This window comes from Orcinus orca, chromosome 16, assembly GCF_937001465.1.
Source record: "Orcinus orca chromosome 16, mOrcOrc1.1, whole genome shotgun sequence".
In the NCBI taxonomy this organism is placed as follows: domain Eukaryota; kingdom Metazoa; phylum Chordata; class Mammalia; order Artiodactyla; family Delphinidae; genus Orcinus; species Orcinus orca.
In genome coordinates this window covers 37,689,180-37,709,683 of record NC_064574.1, presented here as the reverse complement: position 1 = coordinate 37,709,683, position 20,504 = coordinate 37,689,180, and the positions used below count along the sequence as shown (strand labels likewise).

Below are 20,504 nucleotides of genomic sequence, written 5' to 3'. Positions count from 1 at the left end.
CCCTGCAGGGTATAGTTATTAGAGATAAGGGTAAACACTCTAAAATCCAGTGGTTCAGCACATAAATGTGGAAATGGCATTAATTCATAGAGTCCAAACCAAAAGTCTTTTGCTACAGTTGGAATCCATGCATGACTCAATCTCAGTTGAAGCATCATCACTCACATCCTGTCAGAATGCAGAATCTGAATTCTTACTGCATATTTAAGATTGCCATTTGATTCTTCTGTGAAAATTGTGACTAAATATATTTTTTTTAAAAATCTAACTTCATTATGGCTCAGAGAAAGTATACTTAATTATATAAAGAAAACCAAGGATCCCCACCCCCCAGGCCGTGGACCAGTACTGGTCCAGGCCTATTAGGAACCGGACCGCACAGCAGGAGGTGAGCGGTGGCCAGCCAGCGAAGCTTTATCTGCCGCTCCCCACCGCTCGCACTACCTCCTGAACCATCTACCCCACACCCCCCACCCCTGTCCGTGGAAAAATTGTCTTCCATGAAACCGGTCCCTGGTGCCAAAAAGGTGGGGACCAATGAAGAAAACGATTTTTTTTTTTTTTTTTTTTTTTGGCGGTACGCGGGCCTCTCACTGCTATGGCCTCTCCCGTTGCGGAGCACAGGCTCCGGACGCGCAGGCCCAGCGGCCATGGCTCACGGGCCTAGCCGCTCCGCGGCATGTGGGATCTTCCCGGACCAGGGCACGAACCCGTGTGCCCTGCATCGGCAGGCGGACTGTCAACCACTGCGCCACCAGGGAAGCCCAGAAAACGATTTTGATGCATGAGTGTTTCCAAAGATTCCAGTGGCTTTCCGAGCAGGTAATATTGCTCCTTTACAGTTTCTGGCTAAACGTTTAGTATTACTCTATAAGCTTACCAAGCCTGATTTCCTGCCATCCCTTTAAGTCTACAACGTCTCTTTTTGTTAATTAACATTGCAATGTATTGTAACCAAAAACTTTTAACAGGCAGCTTTTATTAGAGTGCAATATTCTGCTTGTGGTGGTATATATAGATGTAATTTGAGGGATTTTTTTTATTTTGTTTCTTTTAACTGTTGGCCTTTTCTTAGGTGCACTAATGCTGAAGCACTATGAGCTTTCAGAAATTCTGGAGAGACTACAAAGTTCTGATTGTTATGGTACCTCTAGTTGGGCTCATACATTTGGGGTGGCACAGGATCAAAAGCAGCCCTGTCTTCCAAATTCCTAATAAGGATGACCTTCCTGAGCCAGGCAGAGTGGCAGTCACAAGTCCTGAGAAGAACCACCTCCCAGGGAAATAGTAGACTTGAGAGCTTCAGGTGAGTTTGATTTAATGTGGTCAACCAAATGGCATGTTCCAACAATGGGAAACATAATCTTTAAGAAAGTATAGGGCTCTGGCAATAAAAGCCTAAGTTGGTGAGTTAACCTGTTGTTTTTATTATGAACCACTGGCAAAATATTATCCTACAGTTGCTTCTAGAAAAGTTGGTTCCACAGAAAGCTTTGACACTTGCCTGAAAGGACAGTCAGTCCATTACTTGTCCTGCCCTTTTCACTAGCAGTGTCACCAGGATCATAATTGTATCCAAAGGAGCAGTTTTTCCCCTGCCATAAATCCATGTCGCACTTACAGATCTGTAACTTGCAAAAGGTTCTTTTCTTTATTACTGTTCTCTGATTTTTCCAAGATAAATAAAACTAATTGTATTTATTCCTTAATATCTACAGTCAGCCCTCCGTACCCATAGGTTCCAAATCCACAGATTCAGTGAACCACGGACCAAAAATATTTTTAAAAATAATTCCAGAAAGTTCCAAAAAGCAACTACTTACATAGCATTTCCATTGTATTGGTATTATAAGTAATTTAGAGATGATTTAAAGTATCTGGGAGGATATGCCTATGTTATATGCAAATACTTCCCCATTTTATATAAGGGACTTGAGCATCTGCAGATTTTGGTATCTGAGTGGGGGGGTCCTGTAACGAATCCCCCATGGCTACCAAAGAATGACTAATATTTTAGCTTCAAAGTAATTTGTTACTTTTCAGAGTCACTGAAATAAGAGCATATAGTAATATAATTCAGGTCTATAGACCCCTATCAATAATTCCCAAATCCAGAAAGTTCTAAAATCTAAAAGGTTTTGTCATAACTCCGTAGCTAGTTGATCTTAACTGACATGAGGCAATTTAATCTTTATTCCACTTAATATGAATATTTAGTTTCACTGCAGAAATATTGTATTTGATCATGAGTGTTATACTGTATTATGATTATATTGATTCTGGGTGTTAAACACCATATTATTTTGATTATGGGTGTTATACACTATATTGTATTTCTAAAATCCAAGAAATAATGAATTATGAAACTCATTTCGCCCCAGATGGAGAACTGTAACCCTATAATTGTGGAACATTTTCTATTTTAATATACCATTTTGACCTTCAGGTGAGTAATAATGTCCTAGCGGTTGAAGTACGTCAAAAGAATGTGCTGTATCTGTCTGTTATTTAAAAAAAATTTTACTTTTATTATGGAAAGTTGCAAACAAACCCCAGAGAGGAATAGTATATTCAACTCTGTAGTATCCATCCCCCAACTTTAACAATTATCAACATTTTACCAATCTCTTTTTATCTATCCCCTCCCTTTTTTTTTTATTGCTGGAATACTTTTAAGCAAGTCTCAGGTTTTGGTATGTATCTTTAACGGTGAGGATAAACACATACAACCACAAGTATATTATCACACTGAAAAAGTTAATGGTAACTCTTACTATTTAAGTTCTAGCACAAAAGCATTCATACACAGTACATGAGGGTGAGCCAATAAACTATTTACAAAATAGGCAGTGGGCTGGATATGGTCCATGGGCTATAATTTGCCAACCACTATGATGGTGTAGTCCATTACTTCATTAGGTGTTGCAAAATTATGCTGCTGAAATGCTATTGTTTCTTCTCTGTTTAGTAGCTGACCAACTTTGCCTCAACTATTCAGTTACCCCTCAAAATGCATATATACAGGAAAAGCAAGATATATGGTTTATTTCCCTTTATCAGTTTTTATAATAAATTTGAATTATCTCAGTCTATTACTGTCAGTATTCTTTTTAATGCTTAAATTGTCCCATCTTAGATTCCCTCCAAGTTGACTCCTGTGTCGTTTTTTTTTTTTTCTTTTCCTGTGCCCTTTGATATGATCCAAGTGATCTTTAATAACATTATTACTTTTTGGCAGAAAAATGTCCCCAGCTCATCTAGTTTATTTCTTGCCTCAGACCTAGAATCAGCCACTTCTCCAAAGAGCCCTGATTCCTTTTAGGAAAATATTTTACGTGTTTATATTTCTTTAAATCATATTTTAAAGCTCTGAATTTAGAATATAGTCATGTAGGTTTTAGTATTATTTAATTGTTATCCATCACTGCAAAAAGCCCATCTGCCAGGCCAGTGCATCCAGGAATAGTCAGGGCCATTCATGTGATGGTAACTTTTGGAATAATGGGTCACATTGTTAGGAAGAAAGAAATAGCTGAACTGACACTTCCAAACCTATGCTATAAGCCAGCCCTGTGTTTCGTTTCTTTTTTTTTTCAATTGTACCTTATTTTGTCTAGATCTAGACATAGGACCAGAAGTCAGCAAGTTTTGACATCCTAAAAATGATTTGGGAGTCACCAACACTCTCTTCCTTTCTCATTTTATAGAGATATTAGCCAAAAGATGTGGTTACTGGTCTCACTACCACAAGACTGTTAGAGGTGCCAATTTGGCATTCTGCTTTTGAAAAGTCGTATGTCACTATTATGTATTGAAAAGTAACTAGAGAAATCACTTTATTAATCACAGTCTCTGTTATGATTTGTGGTTTGTGTGTGTGTGTGTGTGTTGTAACGTGCAAATTTATGTATGGAAGTCACTTCACTAAGCTTTCATTTAAATGTATTTCACAGATTTTGCCAAATCTAAAATAACCTTTGAAATAATATTTAAGTACCTTTGTTGTTCCTTGCATAAGATGAACAGGAACTTTTTTTCCTCCTCGTGCTATAAAAAGAGATGACTATAGCTTTATCATTGCAGGGAGAAAGCTGGCCATCATTGCTTTCACTTTATTTGGGCCCAGTTGCCATGGTTACAGCCCTTTAACTAAATTGGGAGGAGTGGTAACCAAAAGAACACTTTGCATAGCATTCCCTTGTTCTCTTCACATCTTCTTTGCACATCTTCAAATCACCTTTTTGGTCTGTATCATATTGTGCCATAGACAGCTCTGGGTAGTACTGTAGTCTGAGTAGTTCAATTAGTTTTATTTGTGCTAAACACTGTCCAATGGTTAGCATATTCCTGAAAATAACTAATAATTGGCTGAACCTTTACCTTCAAAGCACCAAGCCTCAACAGATAAGGTCTATGACCTGAGATTTTTATCCTTTCCACATATTATTATAGTATCAGTATTTTATGCCTCAGGCACGCTTCTTCCAACCTCGTTAAGGAAACTAGTACAAGCGCTAGCACACTTGGTAAATGATAGCATTTTATATTATTTACCCTCTTTGAGATCACATTGCAAATCAGATCCTATTTTTCTCCTTGTCATCCAGCACATTCCCTGGCTTTTGTATTTATTGTCATTAGCCAAAATTTGGGGGACGGTTAGATATAGGACATCGAAACTGAAAATCATTGATTGATCGGGTAAAACTACAGGAAACTGCTCTGAATTTAGCCAGATATTTAAAATTAAAACATGGTTTATTCTTTGGTAAATGTGTTGTGTAGATTTGTCTAGCTGGATGTCGACTGAACATTAGAGAGTGTCTGTATTAGGAATCCCAACAGTTATCTCATTTTCATAATTATTTATAAGCAGGATTTGATATAAATGCACTTGTATTCACACCTAAGGTTTCCAAGCAAACGAAACTTAGAGAAGAAACAACACCAGATCTTGATGTAAGAGAATAAAAACATTTGGGACCCAGAGACCAAACTCTATGCGTTTCACATGGCATTTGTCTTCTAGAAGCATATATCATACTTGAATAACTGTACTGTAAGCTTTCTAGCTGTGTTACTGTGCATTCCAAAATTATTAAAATATCAATACTTTTTCATGCAGGGATTCATTGAAGAATAAAGAAATGAATGTTCAGTCTAAGTTGATTTACATTTCTCATTTTTGGGGGTTTGTGCCAGTGGATAGTTCCTTTTTCTAAAGAAGGAGCAGAGCATTAAAAGTAATTACTAAACTACAATCTATTAAATGTTTTGGAATTATTTCTCTAAAATGTTTTATTTTTATTTCTTATAGAAAGAAGCAGCTTTGAGTCTGAGCTTGAGTTTGAAAGAAGAAATGAAAAATAGCAAATGGATCAGAAAGAACTGGCTTCTTGTAGCTGGGATTTTCTTCACCGGCATCCATCTTGGAACATATTTTATACAGAGAGCTGCAAAACAATCTGTAAAGTCTCAGCCTGAACTCAAACAAAAGAGTTTGAATAATGAACTAAAATAAATATTTGGAATTACTAATATGTCATTACACCATTACGTGCCGATTAGTATCGTAAGCATGGAGCTAAGTATTTAATTTTATAGCCACAACGCTGTATATTCGGACTTTCATTCCTGAAGGATAATCTTGTTAAATGTTGAAACCCACCACAATACAATAAATAGAAAACTCTGGTTAACTAAATAAAAGCTGTCTTCACAAATTACCACCTGAAGTAAGATGACTCGTTTAGAAGCTAAAAAGCCCTCATTCTGTAGAAGTGAGCCACTGACAAGCGAACGAGTGAAGGCCACCCTCTCTGTCTTGAAAGGCATCGTCACATCCTGCTATGGCCCGGCAGGCAGGCTGAAGCAGCTGCACAACGGCCTGGGGGGCTCTGTGCGCACAACCTCCCAGTCGGCAGCCCTCCTCGCCAACCTGCCAGTCACCCATCCCATTTTAAAGATACTGACAACTTCTGTGCAGAATCACGTGTCCTGCTTCAGTGACGGCGGCTTATTCACAGCCATTCTTTGCTGCAACTTAGTTGAAAATGTTCAGAGAATAGGTTTGACACCGACCACTGTCATTAAGTTAAATAAGCAGCTTTTGAGCCTCTGCATCAGTTACCTAAAATCTGAGGCCTGTGGTTGTCGAATCCCAGTCAACTTTAGTAGCACTCAGATCCTCCTCTGTTTGGTGCGTAGTATATTAACAAGTAAACCTGCCTGTATGCTCACCACAAAGGAAGTCGACCATATCAGTACTTTGATTCTGAGAGCCTTTCTGCTTATAATTCCAGAAAATGCCCAAGACCACATCATTTTAGGAAAGAGTATAATTGTCCCTTTAAAACATCAAAGAGTTATAGATTCTACTGTGTTACCTGGAATACTTATTGAAATATCAGAAGTTCAATTGATGAAGATATTACCTATCAAAAAATCAGATTCCTTCAAGGTGGCACTCTTTTGTGTGTCTTTATCCGGAGACCTTTCTGATACTGGAGAAGGAAATGTGGTGGTGAGTTACGGAGTTTCTCTTGAAAATGCAGTCCTGGACCAGTTGCTTAACCTAGGAAGGCAGCTAGTTAGTGATCACGTAGATCTTGTCTTGTGCCAAAAAGTTATACACCCATCTTTGAAGCAGTTTCTCAGAACGCATCATGTTATTGCTGTAGACAGAGTTGGAGTGGCTGTGATGGAACCCCTGAGTAAAGTGACAGGTAAAAAGCACTCTCAGCTTTTGCCCCTTATGGTTAATAAATCACACTTCTTTTGAGCAAAGATAGTCTTGGTGTGTGTCAACTGTTAACATCTTGAACAATTTGAGAAGCTGCCAACCTCACAGTGTGTGTGTATCATTTCTGGTGGTTTCTGGAAAAGATCCTGCATTGTTCACTTATTAAAAATTGAGTGATGAGGACTATTTTCTAGGTATTTTCCAGCCCCAAAATGTACTGCAGAGTCTGTCATAATCTAAAACTATTAACCCCCAAACATTTTACAGATTATTGAGAAATCTAACATTTTCATAATCACATAAAGTCTTTCATACTTGAAACAAAATTCTTCTACTTGAGTTTTACAAAGCTCTTATTGTATTCAGAAGGTAGTTTTGCAACTAGAATATTCACTTTTATCTAACTCCAACAAACAACTGTACTTCTGCCTAAATGGTGGTTCCTAATTAGGTGTGTGTGTGTGTGTGTGTGTGTGTGTGTGTGTGTGTGTGTCCGCAAATATTTCCAGCTAAATGGTGGTTCCTAATTAGGGGTGTGTGTGTGTGTGTGTGTGTGTGTGTGTGTCCGCAAATATTTCCAGCTAGGCTCCTTGAGACTGAGAGTTGGGATCATCTTTTACTTTCAGTGCTTACAACAAGCCTGGTCCACAGAAGGGGTTCTAAAATGTTTGTTGAATTAACAATAATATGTTTATTAACATACAGAATTATAACAGGCAAGAAATTCACCGTATTTCACAAACTCAGCAAAAAGAAGCAAATAGAAGTTTGGTAGTCACCTGCTAGAGCCAAAGAGAAATGACAGCCTGAAAAGTTCCTGATTTGAGTCACTTTTCAGTATCTCTTTAACTGCATTGACAACCCATCAGAAAGACAATCATTTCATTCAGATCAATTTCAATTCGTAAGTTATTAGACTTAAAAGTTTAAGTCTAATAAATTTTGTTAAAACTGTTAAAGTTGACTATTTTTAGTCTTATTATAAATCATCGAAAAGGAGAAGGATGAGTGCCAGTACTGAATCCCTAAGATCTCTGGGCTATTGCCCTGCCTCTGTAAGACTGTCAAATGATCGTTAGTGGAAATTGTTAAGAAATAACAGAAAATCATTCTTTGGAACTCATTGGTAATATTGTGGGTCAGACCCATATCCTTAAATATTTACTGGCTTTTCATGAGTCAGATGATTTCCAGTTGTGAATATTGAGTATTATAGATTATGTAGTCAGTTTTTAAACTGAAGCATTTTTCCATAGAAACAATATAAGTGGGCACTGGGTTTCCACACCAGCCCACAATTGATATTTTATCCCATTTGTAACTAGAACATGGTAGAACATGAACTGACCTATTTTATTTGAAAATTGATATGAAAAGTTATGTGTTTTCCAAGTATTTGCAGTTGATTCTTTGGAGTGTTATCAGATGTTATCTAGGAGTGTTATCAAGAGATCGCAGAGCTGACAGTGAGACTGGGGAGAGTGTCAATGTTTTTTATAGACATGCCCTGCCCTGCTTCCCCAAATTATGTATGTGTAATGTTATGCAAAGCCACAGCTGCAGTCTTGGATCTTGGGAGCAGAAACTTTTTGAGACACAAGGGAAAAGGGGGGAAAAAACTATACCAGGCCGATGGTTCCGGTAAACTAATAACAGGTGAAGTATGTTTGGGACCTAATGCATCTTCTCTGGTGTATCTAGGTTAACATTACCTCCTTTCTCCCCCTTCAAACAAAATTCCTCTTTACTGATGATCTAGGTTAAGTAATGGGGTTATTGTGCTTGGTTGACTTGTGGGTATGAAGCTTGTCATAGCTTACAGAGCATTTTTAACATTTGGTTTGATTTATTTGTGAAATAGACGTGATTATCCCCATTCTGGGAAAGCCCACCCAGAAGAGTTAAATGACTTGCTGCACATCAGAGGATAATCAGCGGGAAAGGGGATCCTCTCCTTACAAATTCTCTGTTGGTTCCACCCTTGAAATTATACAAGATGTAGAGTTTTGTGGTTTTTTTCCTTAAATTTTAGATCCCTCAAGTATTCCTTATTCTTTGAGAATTCAGAAGTAAAGAGGAAAGGGTATTCAAAGAAGTGAAATTGTTCATGATTATTTTCTGGTTTTTTACAAAATTTTTGAGCTGCACATATTTTTAGACATAATTATTTTAATCCCATTAGTTTCAAAGAGGAAACTGGCCCAAGAAGGTACATTGCTAAGAGTTACAGTTTTAATCTTAAGATTTTAAACTAGTATTGTTACTCCTTATAGGTTTGTGCCATTTCTTACATAACTACTACATTTAGAGATTTTTAGAAACCTTCAAGTCATCCTAACTTCTCATTCATATTTTTATTAATTTATGTTTTGTAAAATTTTACTATTTTACCTGTACAGGAAGGAGGGCAAAATATAATCAAAGAATAAGAAAATGAAATAAGAATGTCACATACTTTATTTTGGCATAATTTAGGTAGTTGTTTACATGCAAACAATTGTTAGGCAAAAAGAAAAAAAAAAATTCCTATATGTTCACTAAATGGAGCCCCAAAAGAATTCAACTACACATCTATTTGCATAGCTTACTTTGTGTGTTCTAAGGTAAAAATCATAACACCTTTAGAAAATGACCTGTCTCCTCACTTCATCCTCATTCCAGATTAGTGGGGTTGTTAATTTGGGGTCTCTGATCCCTGCACAGGCTTCCAGGGTTCCTGGACTTCCTGAAAATGTACGCAAAATTGTGTGTGTCTTTTTTTGGAGAGTACAAAATAGCTAAACATGTTCAAAGACGTCTGTAAACCAAAAGAACCTCTGCTTTATTTGCATATGATTTTAATGACAGAATACTACTTATTTCATAGGTTTAAGAAGATGCATCTTATTTCTTTATCCTATATTTCATATCTTAAATGATATGCTTGTGGGGCTTTTATATTGGCTGGGAATAAATATTGTAAATGATTGTATGCTCCATCTTCACTCATCCATTTTGTGTTTTCTAAACTTTTTTTAAAAAATAGGAACAAGGCCTATTGGTTCCTTGGACTCAATCTCTCCCAGTAGTTATGGAAGTGTGAAAGATTTGTGCACTGCAAAATTTGGCTTCAAACATTTTTTTCATCTTATTCCTAATGAAGTAACTGTCTGCAGCTTGCTTCTCTGCAACAGAAATGACACAGCCTGGGATGAACTGAAGGTAAGTAATAAACTGAATTCCACGTCTAGGGGCTGAGGCAGGGATTAAATAATCACTCAGACAAGTGCTATAATTTTTTTTCACATCGGTGAGCTATGCTTTTTTTTTTTCTTCATAACTTCCCTAGGTTGTATAGAAAGCAAAAACAACAAAAATCTGAGAATTAAAATTACAAGTAAACTGATTGAATTGCCTGTGATACTACAGAAGCTTGGCATGTTGCCTCTTATTATTTCTAGTATTTTACAAGCAATCTGAAAGTCCTTGATGGGGACTTTTCTTAAGAAATTAACTTCAATTGTGTACTTGTTGATGCTAATGTGTATGAATAATTCACTTAGCAATAGGTTCCCCAGTTATACCCATCATCCACCTCTTAACAGCATGTTGTCCACGAACAGCAATAACACATGCAGCTTTTATACAATGGAAGCGATGCCCTATGGCATTGGTCACAGACTTGAAGAATGCATGCTCAAGGATCTATCCTTGGTGAATATTCAAGGTCTGTGTGTTTTTATTACTGCTTGGTTGGATCATTTCCATAGCAACTTGAAATAAATTCTGTAGCATTTATACAGCTAAGTTATTTAGACTGAAATATTTTTTGGTAGAACTATTTGCATACCTTGCTCATCCAGTTGTTGTGTTTGTGAATCTCAATTTGAAGAGCTAAATATATATGAAAGAGGATATTAATCCAGACCATGAAAACAAACATCTGGCTAAAGTATTTTCTTTCATCTCTTTATTATTTCATCTTTATTATTCCAAAATGTATTCATCACATGACAACCTTAGTGACACCAGTTTTGTTCTTCTGCAATTAAAATCAGGCTCTTTGAGACCACTCTCTAAGTTGCCTTGAAAACGTGGTTATATTTCTTTGTGTTTCTGATGTCAATGTCAGATACTGGTGATTCGTTTCTTTTTTAGCTCACGTGTCAAACAGCACTGCATGCTTTGCAGTTAACAATCAAGGAACCATGCGTTTTATTAGGAGGTGGCTGTACTGAAACTCATTTGGCGGCATATATCAGACACAAGGTAGGTTAGATAGTCCTTCTTAAATTATCTGAATTCTCAGCAACATTCATTTTATGAAATAATAAGCTAAATCATAACACTCTGGAGCCTCTAATGCTTAATTTCTCAGTAGTCTTAAAATCAAATATTGTATTTGAAAACACTCGAGGAAAATAACACTTGCAAATATAAGGTAATATCTTTATCACAATGATTATTAATCCAACCTTTTAGCAGGTGATCGCATTCTTTGAGTATTGTCTCTACCGCCTCTTGAAATGAGCATTCTGTTAATGGGAGCTGTCATCTTAGAGATCTCAAGTGCTGTGGTACAGTAATAATTGATATTCACTATGAAAGTGTTGAGATTCTATAGAATACTTCAGTACCTTCTGCATCTTCAAGAAAACACTTAATTTCATTTATTAAAGCGTGCTAATTATTAGACTCTATTATAATTTTTAAATTGGTTTTCATTTATGATATATTGATTCTATTAACTAGAATTGTTTTATTAATCTATGAAACTCCATTTCCTGACAGTAAAGTTAGTGCATTGTAGCTCTTATTAATTATTTCATTAACACTGACCTACTCTATTTGAAAATGGATACAAAAATGTATGTGTTTTCCAGGTATTTGCAGTTGGCTCTTTGGTTAGTCAGGAGTGCAGAGCTCCCTGGGATGCCTGGGATTGGGTGTAAACGTTTTTCATAGACATGCCTTGCCCTGCTTCCCCAAATAATTTAAAATCTGTTTGGGGATAAAGCCCATTCATGAAAAGTTATTGGAATTTACATTATGAAAAACAAACCCATTGCCAATCTATTGATGCTGAATGGATGGTCTGCAAATGGGACTGAGTAAACTAGAATAAGTCTTTTGGAGAAGGAAGGTGTTTTGAGTAGGATTTTAAAGAAACAGTATAGCACTGAAAATATGGGGAAAGAATATGCCATAGAGATGATCTCATCTGGTTCCAACCTCCTGGGAAAAAGAAAAAAGTGGTCACTGTTTTTAAGTAGTTAGGATATGGGTTTTTAACTATCATTCAAGTATGAGTTTGCTAATATATTACTTTTTCTATCATGAAATTTCTAGGATAAACTTTTTAGAATGGTGGAAAAGAAGCAAAGTTGTATAACCTTGTCATTAATTTAAAAAGAAGAATAGTTATTTTTTAAACATTAATGTGAAAATGACACGTGCTTAAATGGTTTTTGTCTTAATAATAATACATGTATTCGCATTTTAAACAAATCTCAAACATTTGCCAAGCATAAATAAGTACTTCATCTGGGACATTAGTCTTCCAGAGGTTCCTCCCAGATGTACAGAAGCCTGTGATTCACATATTATACCTTGTCCTTCATGTATTAAGGAGGCAGTACTGGGCAGTCCTTCAGAATAAGTTGATGGTGGGGTTTATTCTGAGTCGTTCATTCTGATAACATGACTGGTAGAGAGCATTTTTACTACAACAACCAGGTTAAGGGATTAGCCTGACCAGCTGGCCCATCCATGCCCTTTAGCCTTGCGCCAAACCCCTATGAATAAGGGTCTGATCAAGTATTTTTCAGAAACATTTTTGCATATTAATTGCTCTGTTCTGTGTTTTCAATGGTTTTGTTGCTCTTTAGATGCGTAGCGAGCCGGAAGGCATTCTTAGAGATGACGGATGTACCCAGACAGAACTCCAGCTGATCGCTGAAGCATTCTGCAGCGCACTCGAGTCTCTCGCTGGCTCTTTAGAACACGACGGAGGTGAAATTCTCACTGATGGGAAGTATGGACACTTTTGGTCAGTTCAGGCTGATTCTCCCTCTGTTGTGAACTGGCCAGATTTGCTTTCAAGATGTGGCTGTGGACTCTACAGCAGCCAGGAAGAACTTAGCTGGTCCTTCTTAAGGAGTGCTCGTCTTCCTTTTGTGCCTCAAACCTGCCTTCCGTGTGAAGCCACGGACTCAGCTGGCAACCTGACCTTGGACTGTTTTACTGCAAAGCTTAGTGGCCTGCAGGTGGCTGTGGAGACCGCCAATTTGATTTTGGATCTTTCATATGTCATTGAAGATAAAAACTGATGTAAGAGAATAGCATGTTTATATTACAAAAAGAAAAACTAGTGACATGTCAATAAAGAAAAATATTGAGTGCATGTGTTGTCTCTCAAAGACCTGTTCTGCATATTGGGATTGATGATTCATAAATTTATAGATTCACATATTTAAGAAAAAAAGAATTGATTCTTGAATACCACATTATTATACCACAGAATAATAAAAATATGAAGCATTGTTAAAGATACGGTAATTATCTAGCAGTTTCCACAGATACCACTGTACATTGTTCTAAATTTCTGTTCTCATTATTTTGACATCATTCTGAGAGCATAACAGAATTCTTTTTTAAATCCTATGTTCTTGTTCGGATATACTTATTACAGATATTTTTTAGTTCGTAGTAATTACATATGTTTAAAACTAGATTCCAAAGTATCACAAAGCATCTAGTACATACTGCTCATTCAAAAGAAGTATTCAAACTACGCATTCAGTAAAATTTCTGGGTTCTTTAACTGAGACTATATCATTCACTGGTTGGGTAATTGATGTAGGAGCTGGTCTACCTACAATTGCTAGTTTGTATCACGGTTCTTCATTTTTGTTATTTTGATGAAATGTGTAATCAAGGAAAAATATAGATTTATATAGTAACTAAGCAGCATAGAGAAAAGAAGTGGAATAACTATTTCTCTAATTTAGTCAAGAGTGCCAAAAAGAAACTGGCACAGCTCTCATATTCAAAGTAAAGACATGTCATATCAAGGAATATAATTTGAATTTTATGCAAATGCAAGATGTATTGATAAATTGAAGAAGAAATACAGAATGTAGCTAGAAGAATCAGTATGGAGCTGTAACATGTTATAGTAAACTTTAGGAAAACATCTTGAACAGTTTGGGAAAATTAAACAACCTAAGAGTCAATGATCAGATCTATAGCCGTGATAGAGGGAGATAGAATGTTTAAGCAATTTCCTCCAGTATTCTTGTAATCTAAAAGAATTTTTATCCTGAGCCAAAGAAGAAATTGCAGTACAAACACAGCAGTGCAATATATATTGAAAAATCAGCTACACTACAAGCTTCATAAAATATTTCTCTAAAATTTCATGTCTTATTATTAGGGTCAGTCTGGCAGAGTGGTAGGCAGCCTCTGAGATGGCCCCCAGTTACCCACTGCCTCCTAGTTTTCAGGCCCTTGTCTAATCCCCTCCGTTGAGTGTGGGCTGGATGTAGTGACTCCTTTGAGTTTTCCAGTTCTCAGTTGGTGAACAGGAGTGTCTTAGGGCAGTTATCCTGTGCCTGATCTATCACTGTATATTGGGACATAACTTGTCTTTGTGGGTCTACAGGTGGAGAGGAACTGTGCTCCAGGAGCTGCACCTAAAGAATCACACACAGGGAGCCTCACCCACCCTGACCTGACTTCAGTAATGAGATTCTGGACTTTGAGCTGATGTTGTAACGCCATGAGAATTTGGGGGATCTGGAAAGGGTGTGAATGTATCTTGCATGGGATGGGCAGCCTCCAAGATGGCGTACACACTTCAGGTGTGGCTGGGACCAAATGACTAGCTCTTAATGAGTAGAATACAGCAGAAGTGATGGGCTGTCACTTCCAATAGTGGGTTGTCAAAAGAAGCTTCTCTCCTTATCTGTCACTCGCTCACTGTGACGGAAACAAGCTGCCAGGTTGGGAGCTACCCTCAGGAGAGGCCCACGTGGCAAGGGACTGAGGGAGGCTCCAGCCAGCAGCCCACAAGGAACTGAATCCTACCAACAAACACAAGAGTGAATTTGGAAGCAGTTCCTCCCTAATAGGCATCAAGATGAGTTTAGCCTCTATATCATTGCAGCCTCATGAGACACCCTAAAACAGTGGATCTAGATAAACCACTCCTTGATTGATTTCCTGACCCACAAAATCTGTGAGATAATAAACTTTAAGTCAAGTTTGGGGTGTTATTTGTTATGCAGCAATTAACACCTAATAAAGGCAAGAGTAAAGCTTATTTATAATTACATACTGAAAATTTGATCACACAAGTGGAAAAAAGCATTCTTGATGCCATGCCTTTGCATTTTCACCATCACTCCAAACATAAAGGCAGGGTTCATCACACATGTTTACAATGGGGTTTTTATATTCACTTAAGAAAGGGTGTCACATAGAAATATGGGAATTATCCTGGGTTCTCAGGATAGCCATTTTTAGCTCTGTCATTTTTTAACTTTGCCTTAAAATTCAATTATATTCCTTGGTGAAATACCAGTGCTCTCATTTTGAGTATGTCATAAATTTGTTGAAATATTTTTATAAATTCATGTTTCCTGAAATTGTATACAATCCTTAGTAGAAAACACTGGAAATTAAAAAAAAAAAAAAACTGTCTTAATAGTTCAAGAAAATCATCATTCAAACTCAAATGGTAAAATACGAGATGAAAATTCTTGATGAAAATAATTTCAGAGGAGCTCATTTTGACAGAAATCAACAACAACAAACTAGCAGCTAAGTTAAGCCTTGGGCATTGTTTGCTGACAAAGTAAGATTGAAGTCTGAATATTGCATTATGTTTCCTCGGGCAACAGAACAGGAAGCCCTGATAGCTACAAAAAAAGGAAAAGGAGAATCATGCAGAAAAGAATGAAGTCAGCACTGCTCGATACTTTTGTGGGACTCACAGGACACGTCTCATGTTTTATTATTATTAATTAGTAAAGTTTCTTGAACCATAGGATTAGCATCTTTTTAATCAAAAGAGGTTAGGATTTTGGCAGCATAGAAAAAAAATTGGAGAACTAACACAAATTAAAAGACATTTTAAGTCAAAATACTCATTTAATCTTATAAATACCCAATTCCTTAATTCTTCCATTTATACTTGTATCAGAGAATCTTTATATGTTAGACATTTAAATCAACTGTTAGAGTGGAGTATTTTCCACAGGATATTTAAATTATTATTATTAGTTCTTTTTTATTATCATAGATATTCTTGAACCCAGTTTGTATAATCAAAACTTTGGGGGCATTCACGTGATAGAAGAGGACTTTTAAGTACCCTCATAAGACCCATCATATTCTGTATTCTTACATTGTTGAACAGTTTTTTGGATAACTTTAAAATAAAACAATATTGTTTATAATCATATAAATTATATAGGTTACTATTTAAGAGTATCATGTATAAAAATCACTCTCATAATCAATGCAGGGCCTGTCAAAACATCCAATTAGGTTATTCATTTCTGGTGATCTTTGGGGAATAGCCAAGGAGACTAAACATGTCTTATAGGTCCCTGTTTCAGCTGTATTGTATAAATAAATCTATCTCTTAATCTGAAGGAAAAGGCAAGTTTGAACATCTGATACCTTTATAATTTTTTTTCATTAGTTAAGTGTTTCCACTTAGTAACTATAGTGTCCCATAATCCTTGGAAATGTTTGCCATTCACCTACAAAATACAATGTTAGCCTGTATTTTTGGATTACAAGTAGATTTATATGTTTCTTTATTAAGAATATAGTAATACTCATATAAAAGAGAATGCAATCTCTGAAAACTATTTGTATATGTAGATCAACCCGTTTGTTGGAGAGAGAATTAATAGACTAGATGTATTAAAAGCAGTGGAATACCATTATCTGTAATAAATTGTGACTTAAGAGGGAAATGAAGCAACCTGACAATGTTCTATTAAGAATTCACATTGGGGAAACCTTTATAATAAACATCCTATTTTATTTAACCCTGTAGCTTTTGTTTGAAGCATTGTGACTTCATTTTGAGAAATGTCAATTGATTTCTTTCTGTTTGCCAGACACAAAAGTCAATGGTGTTGAAGATTTAAAAAAAAAGATTTGTTCACAATCCCTGACTTCAAGGAGTTGATCATCTGGCCGGCAAGACATATTTTTTAAGTATTATTTTCCTTTCTTCTTTCATAACATTTTGTAACAGTAGAAATTTTGGAAAATATGAATCTGACATACACACACAAAACAAAAACAAAGTCAAGAGTAGTCCTACTACCCAGAGATGACCACTGTTTACATTTTATGTGCATCTTTTTGGTTTGTCCTCTGTGTACAGTTTTCCAAAAATGTGATCATATAGGATGTTGTTTTATAATCTATTCTTTTTACTTAATATGTCATGAACATCATAATCATGTATAATAATTACACATTCTTCTACTACATCAGTTTTAATACCTGAAGAAATTTCAGTTGTAGAGATTACAGGCATGCCTTGTTTGATTGTCCTTCACTTTAGTGCACTTCACAGATATTATGTTTTTTCATAAATTGAAAGTTTGTGGCAACTCTGTATCGAGCAATTCTATTGGCCCCACTTTTCCAGCCACATCTGCTCACTTTGTATGTGTCACATTTTGGTAATTCTCGCAGTATTTCTAGCTTTTTCATTATTATTATATTTGCTGTGTTGATCTGTGATCAGTGATCTTTGATGTCACTATTGCATAAAGATTACAACTCACTGAAGGCTCAGATAATGGCTGGCATATTTTAGCAATAAAGTATTTTTTAATTAAGGTATATGCAATGTTTCTTTAGACATAATGCTATTGCACCCTTAATAGACTACAGTATACTGTAAACATAATTTTCATACATACTGGGAAACCAAAAAAAACTGTGTAATTTACTTTATTGCAGTTCTTGTTTTATTGTGGTGGTCTGGAATCAAACCCTCACTATATTTGAAGTATACCATACCTGTGTATCATAATTTAGTCAATGAGCTTTTATTAATATACCTTTAGACTGTTTTCAGTTTTTGTGTTAATACAAGCGACAACGCAGCAAACATCTTGCATATATCCTTTTCCCAGATCCCTGATTATTTTCTCAGAGTGAATAAATAGAATTAAGATTCCTGGGTCCAGCTGTATTTGAAATGGAAAGGCTATTAATACATATTGTCTAATTGTCTTCTAGAAATGTAGCATCAATAAACTTCAACTACACTGTGTGAAAGCTCTCATTTTTCTGAACTTTGGTCAACACTAGTTATTATCTCTGCCAATCTAATAGCTGAAAATAAAATCCTTTTTATAATCTGCATTTTCAAAATTATTAATAAGGAAGATACTGTTTCATACATCATTGGCCATGTCTTCCTTTTTTTAGTCAAATGTTAAAACAGGCCTTCCAAGCCTTACTTTCTATCAGTAAGTTTATCTTTCTCTTACACATTTTTATTTTTATATTTGTTTTCTCATATGGATTATTAAAGGTATCTATGTAGTAGAGAGAGAAAATTTTAAAGCAAATGCATAGCCTCTCTTAGGGTCTCAATTTTCTAAACAGTTTCACTTGCCCAAGCTAAACATGGTGATTTCTTAACGGCCCAGCTTTGTACATTTCTTTTGATTTGTCACTTACAAGCAGCCACTAAACATCTATGTAGTATGATGAATTTTAAATAGTAGCCTCTGACTTCTTACTATCATCTAACTCTTTGAACATCTATGAAATGGGATGGTGTAGTAGTTTCCTAGGGCTGTCAGAACAAATACCGCAAACTTGGTGGCTTCACAGAAATTTATTTTCTCACAGTTTTGGAAGCTAGAAGTCTGAAATCAAGGTGCTGGCAGGGCTATGCTGCCTACAGAGGCTCTAGGGAACAGTCATTCCTTGCCTCTCCTAGTTTCTGGTAGCTGTCAGCAATCCTTGGCATTCCTTGGCTTGTAGACACATCATTCCCATCTCTGCCTCTATCTTCACAGGGCCTTCCCACCTCTGTCTCTCAAATCTCCCTCTGCTTTCTCTCATAAGGACACCAGTCTTTGGATTCAGGGCCCACCCTAAATTCAGGATGATCTCATCTCAACATCCTTAATTACATCTGCCAAGACCCTATTTCCAAATAAGATCGTATTCACAGGATGGGGCAGAGGACTTAGACATATGCTTTGGGGGGTACACCATACAACTCACTACAGACAGTAAAAAGATGCCAAGATGTAAATCCTTCTTCCCCAGGGCTACAGCGGCACAGAGAGTGAAGTCTGTCCACCTTGGACAGAGAGCATCAATGCCAGGTTTTACCACCAAACATTTCAAATCGTTTCTCCTTTTATTGTTGTCCTTTAATTAACCATCATCTTTTTTGTAGGGTACTATTTCCTTGTCCCCCTTTGTCCCCTTAAATCACCCTACACCTGACATTCTCTGTTACTCCCCTTCTCTATCTGCACCATCATCATGCTTCCACTCCTGCCCCAGGTGTCACAGATAAACTACCCATCAGGTGTCGAAAGGCGGGCATGATGTACTGTGTAAAAGGGACCGTGATAAATAGGTCTTTAGTGATGCAGTGGTAAGTTCTGGGGAGAAAGGTGGCACTTTATAGTCCTGTGATTAGGTCTTGGTCTTTTGGTGAGCCTCTGCTCCTGGACTGTGAACTTCACCAGTGCTTCTCAGGGTTTTCTCCCCTTAGGTGAAACGACGGCTAGAACGAGAAGCAACCTTGTAGGATTAAGCCTTGAACCTGTGGAATCTGCCACTGTCTCTCCAGGTAGAAAGTGTAAGAATTGAGTTGAATCGTAGGACCCTGCTGATATCTGGAGAGCTGCTTGTGGGTGTGGGGAAAGCTACCTCTCCCACCCCCAACACACACACACACACACACACACACACACACACACACACACACACACACGCTCACACAAATTTGGTGATCAGAGTGACCTATCACAGATCTAAGAGGAGTTTGTTCAGCTTTTTACTTGTTTGGATGTAGCGGTGACTCCTAAATTCCTTACATACTGGATGAGAAACTAGAAGTCACTATATATATATATATTTTTTTGGGGGGGTTGGTAGGCGGACCTCTCACTGTTGTGGCCTCTCCCGTTGCGGAGCACAGGCTCCTGACACGCAGGCTCAGCGGCCATGGCTCACGGGCCCAGCTGCTCCGCGGCATGTGGGATCTTCCTGGACCGGGGCACGAACCCGTGTCCTCTGCATCGGCAGACGGACTCTCAACCACTGTGCCACCAGGGAAGCCCCACAATATATATATTTAAATGCTCAAATTCACTAGTAATCAAACTTTAAAATAAAATAACTTCAGACGCCTATCACAAGCCCAGGATATCACCTGTACTTTTGACCAACTGGCTATAAATCCTATAGATTGGAGGTCCCAACTACTCCATCCCTGGGTTTGATTAATTTGCTAGTGTGACTCACAGAACTCAGTGAAACATGTTGCTTACTAGATCACCAGTTTATTACAAAAGCATATAACTCAGCAACAGCCAGATGGAAGAGATACATATGACAAGTCATGGGGACAGGACACAGGGGTTTCATGCTCTCTCGGAGAGGGCTATTCTCCCCAAATGCCACATGTTCACCAACCAGGACGCTCTTAGAATCCTGGCCATTTGGGTTTTTATGGAGGCTTTGCTACATCGGCATGATTGATTAAATCCTT

General features: G+C 37.1%; 1 protein-coding gene across 3 annotated transcripts; it reads left to right on the top strand.

Moving 5' to 3' along the window:
- Positions 1 to 5,738: 5,738 nt before the first annotated feature.
- On the top strand, positions 5,739 to 18,054 carry MKKS (MKKS centrosomal shuttling protein). 3 transcript variants are annotated; one of them, XM_033440316.2, is made up of 5 exons: positions 5,739 to 6,725; positions 9,768 to 9,943; positions 10,880 to 10,990; positions 12,610 to 13,051; positions 16,858 to 18,054. In XM_033440316.2, the coding sequence occupies exons 1-4, from the start codon at positions 5,741 to 5,743 to the stop codon at positions 13,048 to 13,050; spliced, it is 1,713 nt and encodes a 570-aa protein (XP_033296207.1). In that variant the 5' UTR covers positions 5,739 to 5,740; the 3' UTR covers position 13,051; positions 16,858 to 18,054. The 3 variants fall into 3 exon arrangements, with proteins under 3 accessions (XP_033296207.1, XP_033296206.1, XP_033296205.1); XM_033440315.2 differs by having other exon boundaries at positions 14,385 to 18,054; XM_033440314.2 differs by having other exon boundaries at positions 12,610 to 18,054.
- Positions 18,055 to 20,504: the final 2,450 nt, after the last annotated feature.